Here is a 10456-nt window from a genome sequence, read left to right as displayed (position 1 = left end):
GTTCTGGAGTTCCTCACAGGAGAAGCTGAGATTCAGCTGCCCGCAGTGGTAAAAGGCTCAGCCATGCACGCTTCACTGCCTTTCCCTCCTTCCTGTTCTCTCCCTCTCCCTCCCCACCTCCTCACTCTGGCATTCTGGGCCCACTTCCCAAACAAACCACCCGACTCAAGTCCCTGTAGCAGCCCTCACTTTGGGGGAAGAAACTAAACTGAGACACCAAAGCTCTCCTCTACCTTTGGTTCCTTCCCACCTCTCTCCTGTTTCCATTCGCAGCCAGCCGCCTATCTCACTTTGCATCGTTGTGTGCGGGAAGATAAGAGTGGAGGGCATTACACCATGAGACCACATTAAGGTTCACAGCATGGAGATGTCAGTGTGAAGTTTGATTTGAGAAAAACATGCAAATGTTCATTGTGACCGAAACTTGGTAACAGCGCTTGTAGGAGCGAATTAGGATGACATGCCAGAAGGTTGGATTGGAATTTGTAGTCTGGAGGGAAGTATTTAAGAAATGCCAGGTAGTAAACACTGACTTTCCCTCTTCAGCATCTATTCCCTTCCTCACCTCTACTGCCCTTTCTAAGCAGATCCCAGTTTTGTTCAGATAATCTACTTGACCCTTACGAGATCCAGTTGCAAGGGTAGGTATGTATTAGCTGAAGCCAAGCATGCTAGTCTCTCTCCTTCGTACTGCCACGACTGGCTCTTTCTGGGTCATACAAAATAAATAAAAATGAACAATATGATAATTGTCGGGCCTCAGCAAGAGGCATACACAAATCACAACTGTTCCTGTGGTACATCAGCCCATTTTCTTCAAGCAGACGAAAATGCTTGCAGTGATTCCACTTTCTCACTAAGCCAAATGCGGGGGTAACTTCATACATAAGCTTTCTGATTATGGGCTAGCATTAAGAGTCATGGGCTTTCTTCAGTTATTTTTAGTTATGAGTTAAACTTAATGTGGTCCCACATATCCTTTCCCTGAAGGGCCCCAAGAATCTGGGAGGGATTAGCCAGCATCTACTTTAGGAATCAGGGTGGTGGCATCCACCTATGTGCGTTTGCTGGGATGAGTCACTGGAGAGGTTTACTAAGTCACTAAGATGACCCAGAACAGGTGCCTACAGCTGTCTTAAGAGTAAGTACTGTGGTGGCCATGAGAATGCTCCGCTCAGATCTCCAACTGCGGGGAGCGAGTATGTACTTGACAGACAGCCCCAGCTGGTGCCTCTGCATCCTGGTGCTGGGGCCATGCTGGGACTCTCCTGGCTTCTCCTGGCTGGTGATTAAGGGGACTAAGGGGAGGAAGCAGGCCCATTTGTGGGAGAGACGGGACTCTTCTGATGGGAGACTATGGCTGAGGGACTCCCTCCTACTGGCTTTGATGAGACTTTCTGAGACCTGGCCTGCGGTGTGAGCCTTTCCTTCCCTCCCTCTCTTCTTCATGAGAGGTACAACTACCTCAGTGTCTCTTGGCCCTCTCAGCCTCCTCTGTTCCCTCTCTGTTTTCTCTCAGGGATGTTTCCCTTAATAAGTCTCTTGCACATCTGATCTCATCGTGGCTTCTGCTCCTTGGAGGGTCCAGGCTAACACATATAGTGTTACAGTTATATCTCCTGAAGTTCACGTGCTCAAGTGCATGTATTAAATTTGTGTTATAATGGCAGTGAAGAGGAACGTCATTCCCTTGAGAGCACTTAGAGAAGCCTCACTTACTACATTTTCATTCTTTGGTACATTTATGATAACCTTTGCTCAAATTACGACATGGTCTTTCTCTAGGGCAAGTTCCTGCCTGCCTGTTTATCTAAAGCAATGAAGCTATAGTTTGCTGCTGTTGTTGACAGGTGGCCAGTACTTAATCACACTCAGGAATGTTTCATATTCTCCTTTGGTGTCTTTGTGGAATTAACCTGGAACTCTGTTTTCTTTTTGGATCAAAAGTGTATGGAACACATATGGTAGGAATGCGTAATATTGCAAAAAGGAACAAGCGAGGAGTTTTCTTTTGTTTCTAAACTTCTCCCATCTCCAGTTCAGACATAACGTTTGGTTTTTGACTGGAGAGTTCAGTTGTCTGGGAGCCAGGGGAGCTAACTTAGTCCAAGGCTGAGTGTGGATGTTTTTCCTCTGGCTCTGAAATATCAGAGCCACTGGGTAGGTACACAACAGACCCAGTTTGTACAATTGCACGCACACCAGTGTGGTTTAGATGTCTTCACACACAAACCCACACATGTTGTCAGGATGTCAGAGGGGCTCGTGTTGGGAGTTGGGAGTGAGTGAAGGCCAATCTCTCAACAACAAAATTCCTACAGAGTCTCAAAGCTACTAGTCCTGTGGGACCAGCAACATTATTTTTTATGTTTCTCTACAACATAAACAATTATTTCCAAATGGATTATTCCAGAGTTTTATAACATCAAGGTCTTTCTTCTCAAGGCTTTTCATTTTATGCTGAGACTTGTGATCTAAGTGTCTCTTAATTTTGATTGAGGTTGAATTATGCAGCTTAATTGGGGAAGAGGGAAAATGGAGTAAGAAGCCAAGGATACCTGAAGCTGTTTCTCATGACTCTCTGCACATCTGTCCTAATGGACAGCCATATGTAAGTCTGAGACCTCCACTGCTGTGCAAATTTAATCAGTAGTTTCCACATCAATTTTCTCCACATAAATGTGGTTCCAGATTCCACTTGTTACTGGGTCCATGTCGCCATCATGAGGGGCCCAGAACTTAGAGGAACATCTTCATTCAATACCTTTGGTAGAGGACACAGCATCCACTGAGATGAGCCCCTCTTACTCCTAAATTCCACAGGGAAAATCTCCTGTAAAGTGCAAGCTCCATACCCAGCACAGAGACCAACACGGGGCTCAATCTTATGTCCCTTAGATCATGACCTGAGTCAAATGCTTGATCAGCGGGCCACCCAAGAGCCTCTGTTTTTTTCATTTTAATGTTCAAAGTGGAAATAAGCACTATGAGGACAGATGTTTTATTATGTTTATTGTGTATTTCCCTCTATAACAGGAACTGGCATTGTAGTACCTGCTCAATAAATGTCGATTGAATGAATTTATAGGTGACCCAATGACCTGATTGGAAAGGGATGCCCAAATTTGGGACATGTATCTTACAGATTTTATAAAAATTTTATGATTTTATGACTGTTTAGGCAACATTTCCATGATCATTTCTTAAAAGAGGGCAGATAAAACATAAGGGATTTTAATTTAACTTGGAAAAATATTTTCCTAGTGGCTTCAGCTAGCTTTTAGTGTTAAAAAATATTTAAAATTCAGTGAGGCCACAGATCTTTATTACCTTACTCCCTGTCTCACAGAGACTGTAAATGCAAAAGGGGGAGTTAGATCACTGGAGAAAATGGTTTCTGATACCCCTTTTATCAAAGCATTATGTATCTAATGTACAGGCATCTTTAGTTTCTGTTTTAAATTCCAGTTGTTTTTTTCCCCCTTGTATGGCTCAATTAGCAAGTGCATTTAAATAGACTGTGAAGGTATATTGTTGTTGCGTTATTCCTGCTAGGTAAAAGCAAACTGTTGCCCTCGTGCCTACTTTCTGTTCCTCCTGAGAAGGGCTCAGGGAATCTACTTGTCCCACGGGGGGATGTTTCAGACAGTAAGTAAGTGACCCATCAGTATTGACTTGTGGTCCCATCTTCATCTTGAATTACAACCAAGGCTTCCATCCGGTCTAGGGGAGCATTAGGGAGTCATCCTGTTCAGGGGTCACTCTTGGGTACCTTGTGAGATTATTTTTTTCCCTAATTTATCCCTGTGTTCAGTCAAGAGGAATGCATATTTTATATCATGTAGGAGGAACAGGGGCTCTTCATCCATTCTTTTGGGGTGAGAAAGAAAACAGAAGCAGCTGTGGACATGCAAGAGCTTGTCTGACACACTCACAGCGAGGCACTGTTATTCAATCCCTTGTGCATTAACAATTTCATAGAACATCCACCTCAAACAAGAGCACTCTTGAGACCATGATGAAGCAAGACAAGAGCAAAATCCCTGGACAACCACACAAGACCAAATCCCTCTTTCTTGTCTGAAATGAGGACCTGCTACTTTTTTCAGGAAGCAATTATAGCTTTATGGGGACTTCAGTTAGCCCCACCAACAGATGAGATTTACTGAGATGATCGTAGAATTGCTTTTTCTTCCTTAGACTCTCCCCAAAATTATCCACCCAAAGCCCCAGTTCTCTAGTAGTTTCTTTTAACACCCTTTTACTGAGATGCCCAGTTCCTGCTGTATTTAACCCTCGCTGCAATCTAACCTGTTGAACTATAGCTGTGTTGCTGGTGGGCTCTGGCTGGAGGGCAGGAATTCCATTATCTGTTATACCTGAGGACATTCTCTCCTCCCCATCCCATTAGACGCTCTTCTTTATCCAGTACCAGAGAACCACCAAGTGTTATCCGATGGTCGCTCCAACAGTACTGACACGACTCAGCTGTTTGCCTTTTTATAGTTTCATTTCAGTTTCCTATGAGGATTGAGTTTTAAGTCCGTTCTGCATTTTGATTGTTTGCTACCAGTGGTCAAACTCACAGTGTCACAGGTTCTTGTGAATGAATGTCCAAAGCCTTGGTTGAGGCTTAGTATTGTTTCCTTGGTACCAGTTTGGTCTCAAGGCTGCTCTGACAGTGAGAACAAAAGGAGAAACTCGATGTTAAAACAAAAAACAAAAAGCAAAAATTTGGCGTTGCCTCTGTCTCCATATCTTGATAAGGCTAAGGGAATAGTTTAGAACTCTGTCAGGTACGTGGCCCCTACTTAAAACCCAGACACTTTGTAGATAACAGGAAAAGGCATTGATATAACCCATTACGTTTACTTGGCCCTGGATTACAAGTTGTGTTGAGGAAGGGAGGGATGTCTTCTGTGTTTGTGCGGTCTCTTCTGAACTGCGTGATTTCATTGTTTTTATGTTGTACCTTTGATCATTTTGCCCTCCTGGTTCCCACCCTTACCCCTTACTGTCTGCCTCCCACCTATGTTATTTCAGATCTCAAATTATATTAAATAATTTTGGAACTCTGTGAAAATGAATTTTATGTCAAAATTTAGCCCATTCATGCAAAGAAATTTTTGGCACCTACATGCATTTCTTAATTATGTATGTTTGAATTCTTTTATAGTCCAGATGAATAGAAGTAACATGCAATGGCCCTCATGTACACATATTTGTATTAATATAATCCTTGGCTTCTGGTACTGTCATCATTGGTCAATGCATGGTTTATTTTTAATTTACTCATTCATTTATTCCATTTTTTCTAATATACTGAATACCTATAAAACTAAACATCCAACATGATGATAGAACATTAATAATAACTTACTCTACACAACCTTTCCTCACAAAGAAATGCTGCTTCTTTATACTATTCAAATCTACAATAATCCAAATGTATAAAAAGAATTTCTATAGCTTTCTTGAATTGGATGTGGAGTGTGTGTGTGTGTGTGTATGTAATTAGAAGATGTCTGAAAAGACAAGAACAGACTCTTCTTCAATGAAGACATACAAATGGCTAGAAAACACATGAAAAAAATGTTCATCATCATTAGCCATCAGGGAATTTGAAATCAAAACCACATTGATATACCTGCTTACACCAGTTAGAATAGCAAAGATTAACAAGACAGTAAACAACATGTGTTGGAGAGGATGTGGAGGAAGGGGAACCCTCTTACACTGTTGGTGGGAATGCAAGTTGGTGCAGCCACTTTGGAAAATAGTGTGGAGATTCCTCATAAAATTAAAAATACAGCTACGCTATGACCCGGCAATTGCACTACTGGCTATTTACCCCAAAGATACAGATGCAGTGAAACAAAAGGCCATACGTACCCCAATGTTCATAGCATCAATGTCCACAATAGCCAAACTGTGGAAAGAGCCCTTCAACAGACGAATGCATAAAGATGTGGTCTATATATACAATGGAGTAATAATCAGCCATCAGAAAGGAGGAATGCCGTGTTTTGCATCAATGTGGATAGGACTGGAGGAGATTATGCTGAGTGAAATAAGTCAAGCAGAGAAAGTAAATTATCATGATTTCACTTACATGTGGAACATAAGAAATAACATTGAGGATATTAGGAGAAGGAAAGGAAAATTGAATTGGGGGAAATAGGAGGGGAGACAAACCATGTGAAACTGTGGACTCCGAGAAACAAACTGAAGGTTTTAGAAGGGAGGTGGGTAGGGTGATGGGTGAGCCTGGTTGTGGGTATTCTTTAAGGAGGGCACCTATTGTATGGAACACTGGGTGTGGTGCATAAACAATGAATCTTGGAACACTGCATCAAACTAATGACGTATTCTATGGTGACTAACATAACATAATAAACAAACAAAAAGAATATGTCTGAAAAGTAGAAGATCCTTGTCTACCACACTTGGAAGATTGACTTCAAGGATGATTGTCAAAGAAAGAAATGTTTTTCAAAATGGAAGCTGAGCAGGGGACCAAAATCTTCAAAAGAATAAGCATAGATGTGATGTAGTCTTGAAAGAAGGGATAGCATGTGTTACTACTGTCAGCAAAAATAGTCAACATCTAAGACATTATTTGGTTATCTGTTGGCTTGCTAAGCACATACATTAGGAGAGGTTGGGATATCGGGGGGCACATTGGTTTAGGGACTAAATATATCAGAGTAATCTGTAAGGTCAGTATGTGAGAACGTAAGGCCAATACTCCTTAGGGAGCTCTATCTGGCCTTGGATTTGGACAATGGAAGAAAGTAAACAGATGGGGAAGAAAGAACCACCAAGATACTATGAATAGCAAGACACAAGAAATCTGGGAGCCTGAAGATTTCCCCTAGATAGTTGACTGCTTATCCAAAATATGGTGGGAGAAGAGGGGTTAAACAGCAGAAAGCAGATTATGATGTTCGGGCAAAGTGGCAAAGAACGTAACAAGGAGACTGACCAGTGGATAGAAATCCTCAGACACCATCTGGTCTCATATAGAACTAAAACTTTCTAAAATTGTAAATGAATAAGAATGCAGGCAAACATACAAACCCATTATGATCTTGAAGTGCTTCTTGGAATTGGGACAAATATCATATACCTTTTTGGGAAAGAAAACTGGTTGGCCAACTTCAGGCAACTCCTTTTCAGTGTTCCTTCACTCAACAAATACTGAAAATCTGCAGAGAGTAAGCTTAATCTCAGATACATGGTGAGATCAGGGACAGGCTTTGCTTTTTGTGGAACACATGAAGAATTGAGAACGTGAAGTATGATTAGCTGGAAGATATTTAGTATGGCTAGAACCAGAGAGTAATGTGGAGATACGATGAACCTGGACACAGGTGGTTCCCAATACTGGAAGGCATCATAAGCCATTTGAAGGATTTTGGTTGGGGCATATCTTAGTCAATATGAGGTCACTGGAGATTTTTATTTGAGTTTATTAAAAATTTTTCAAATACATGCACAAGGTAAAAAATTAAATAGTACAGGAGGACTTGAAATGAAAAACACAGTTTCCCACCCCACCCCTTTTAACCCTAGACCCATTTCCTAGAGGCAATGCATTTAACAATTTCTATTTTTAGATCTTCTGTTGACTAACTTGCTAACATTAAATAATATGTCTGGACAACAATTCTTGACTTATTAACTTTAGACAATCTTTAATAATTTCCCATTACAAAAGATAAGGATTTAACTGACACTACCCCTGGCTTTCCTTTGCTTATCCTTTCCCAAATTTTGATAGATATGCTATTTTTATACTTCTATTGATTTAATTTATAACTTTGGACAGTATACTATCCTCCAGTTCTTGTCCCATTAACTGCAGACTTTATCTTCTCATTCCTATTGTGACTATCTAAGTAGCCCCAGTCTTGCTGCCACTTCTCTTCCCCAACCAATTCTCAACCTCTTTCTGCTCTCTTGTTTCTTAACTTGTCAGGATTAATTATGTTCCATTTCAGTTCTGAACAAAACAGTAAGCCATTCATGTTTTGTCTCTAGGCTGATCAGAACACTGAATACCAGCAAACAGCATCTGCATTACTTTGGCTAAGTAAATCGTGTTTACTGAGAGCTGAGTAGGAACTAGGACATTTTCTCCCATACATATTCAGTGTTCATGAGCCTCTGCCACTTGTAAGGAGAGGTATCTACCGCCAATGTCCAAATGAGGCTCTTCTTACATCCCATGAGTTTTTGTTGTTTCACAATTGGACCTGAACGTCTTGACACATTTCCGTTTTCTTTTTGCTGAGTAAAGAATGTATGTCTCCATACTCTCGAACATTCCAGCTTCTCAAGGATCCTATGGAACAGAATGCATACTTTCTCCAAAGAGGCTGAAACGGTGTACCCTCATCTCAAATGGGTCTGCTAGAATGACACATCCTGCTGGACAACTGTCACTCTAGAGTGAGACATCCTGGGTGAGAACCATTGTTTTCTGGATTCTATATTTCCCTCTTTCCTTGGGTTTCCTTTTCATTTTGTCAGAGAACTTCCTCAATGTACTTCCACAGAAAGGATTCAAAGTCGGTCGACTGAAAAGTTGCATGTCAGAAAATGTCTTTATTTTGACACTACTTGAGGCAGTTTGGCTTTCAATAGTATTCTGAGTACAAAAATCTTCCATAAGCGAAGAAATTGCTCCACTGGCTTCTAGCATTCAGTGTTGCTAATGAAAAATCTGCTGCCAGTCTATTTCTAATTCCTTTTTTGGTTGAGCTAATGGTGATGACTTAATTTTATTTTCTCTGTGGACACTTTTAATATCTTCCCTGTATACTTAATATTCCAAAAGTTCACAAGATTCTGTCAAGATATAGGTTTTGTTGGGACCCATCAATCTGGAGACTTGGTTCTTTCTGTTCTTCATTTTTTGTCCATTTTACTTCTTCACCTATATTTTGTGTGTTCTTTTTTCCAGATAGTCCTAATGCTTAGATATTGATTGTCTAGATCTTTTCCTTTCCTCATTTTCTCTGCTGTTTCTTTTTGTTCTATATCTAAGGGGCTTCCTTCAACTTTATTTTCCAGCCTACCTATTGGATATTTTTGGCAGTTTAATTTCACTTTCAAGGGCTCTTTTTATTCTCAGTTTCTCCTTTGTTTGTAGCATTCTGAACTCATCTTACAATTACACCTGCAATCTCTCTGAAGATACAGATTTTAAAGTTATTCTTTCCACATTCACTTTGTTTCCTCGAGAGTTTGTTTTATTTCTCAAGTCTCCAAATTCTAACTGGTAATTTTTCTTACCTGCTCCTCCCGTGTCCTCTCCCTTCAACCCCCGATGCCCAGAGACTGGGGATTCCTAGCTGACTATTTGCATTTAAGAATCAAGTAACTGTTAACTGTTACAGGGGTGGCATGGGTGTCCCCTGCCAGTGTATGGTTGGGTCTGTTTCACCAATAAGCCTCTTCTAGGACTAGATGCACTTGGGTCACTTGAGCAGGGGTTTCCATAGAGAATTAGCTGATAGGCTAGGGGGTCACTTATTTCGACAAAAAGACAAATTTTATTCTGGGACACCAACTCCTACCTCTCCTCAGGCAGCTTATTCAATTTCTATACAAACAATAACAAGAAGATTTTTAATGGATACCAGTAATGGTCTGCCTGTGTTCTAAGCACAATGGTTGGGGCAGGGTAGGATGGGTTTCACTTTTACAACTGGTATAACTCTTTATAGACTTTTCAGGTGCTCACGTTTCTTTGGGATTATGTTGTTCAGATCAGCTTCTATTCTATCTGAAAGATACCTTCAGTCTTTCATTCATTGTCATGCTTCATCCACTTTCTTTTTCAGAAATGTGTTGAGATGTTCTTCACTTATAATCAAATCTGTTCAGTTTTCTTTGCCGAGATGTTTTCACTTCTCTTTTGCATTTCTTGACTTCAATTTCAGTGGGGCCTGGGGAGGGAGGGGAGGTAAACTTATATGCTCAGTTCATCATCTTATATTCAAAGTCCCACTGGAAGCATTAAAACAGGGGAGTGACATGAATAGCTTCCTATTTTAAAAAGGTCCCAGGGGCCATAATGCTAAAAATGAACTAAAGAGGGTCAGGGCGGTTACAAATATTATTCTAGAGCACTAAAAATCTAATTTCCTTGCTGATAACCTGCAGTGTCTCTTCTGGGAGTCAGGTGCTTTATCAAAATGACCCATCATTCAAATCCCAGTGCACTACTAGAATGCTTTCATGGTGTGCTAGTGATGATAAATGAAAACTGAAGAAACCGGAATCTAAAAGACCTGATGATGCTAAAGTGGTCTCTGTCTTTGCAAAGTACCTTAGGAGCCTACCTCAAGTTCTTTCTTTGAACTGGCATTTGGGAGAATCAAAGGGACTTTCTGTTCTGGTAAAACTGCATGAGGGGTGAGTACAAGCAGGCAAAGAGCTGGCAAGT

At 40.8% G+C, this 10456-nt stretch overlaps 1 protein-coding gene across 4 annotated transcripts in view; it reads right to left on the bottom strand.

The window, feature by feature from the left end:
- Positions 1-9629: 9629 nt before the first annotated feature.
- Positions 9630-10456, bottom strand: part of TCAF1 (TRPM8 channel associated factor 1) — a 44359-nt gene continuing 43532 nt past the window's right edge. For 3 of the 4 annotated variants that reach the window (XM_032866893.1, XM_032866910.1, XM_032866900.1), the window contains exon 9: positions 9630-9956. In XM_032866893.1, coding sequence (XP_032722784.1) covers positions 9947-9956 — 10 coding nt within the window. In that variant the 3' untranslated portion in view covers positions 9630-9946. The remainder of the gene's footprint in view (positions 9957-10456) is intronic. The other variant, XM_032866918.1, reaches the window with a different exon arrangement.

The sequence above is a fragment of the Lontra canadensis genome, unplaced genomic scaffold (assembly GCF_010015895.1).
Source record: "Lontra canadensis isolate GAN:19392208 unplaced genomic scaffold, GSC_riverotter_1.0 scaffold2, whole genome shotgun sequence".
In the NCBI taxonomy this organism is placed as follows: domain Eukaryota; kingdom Metazoa; phylum Chordata; class Mammalia; order Carnivora; family Mustelidae; genus Lontra; species Lontra canadensis.
This window is presented reverse-complemented; position numbering and strand designations above follow the sequence as displayed.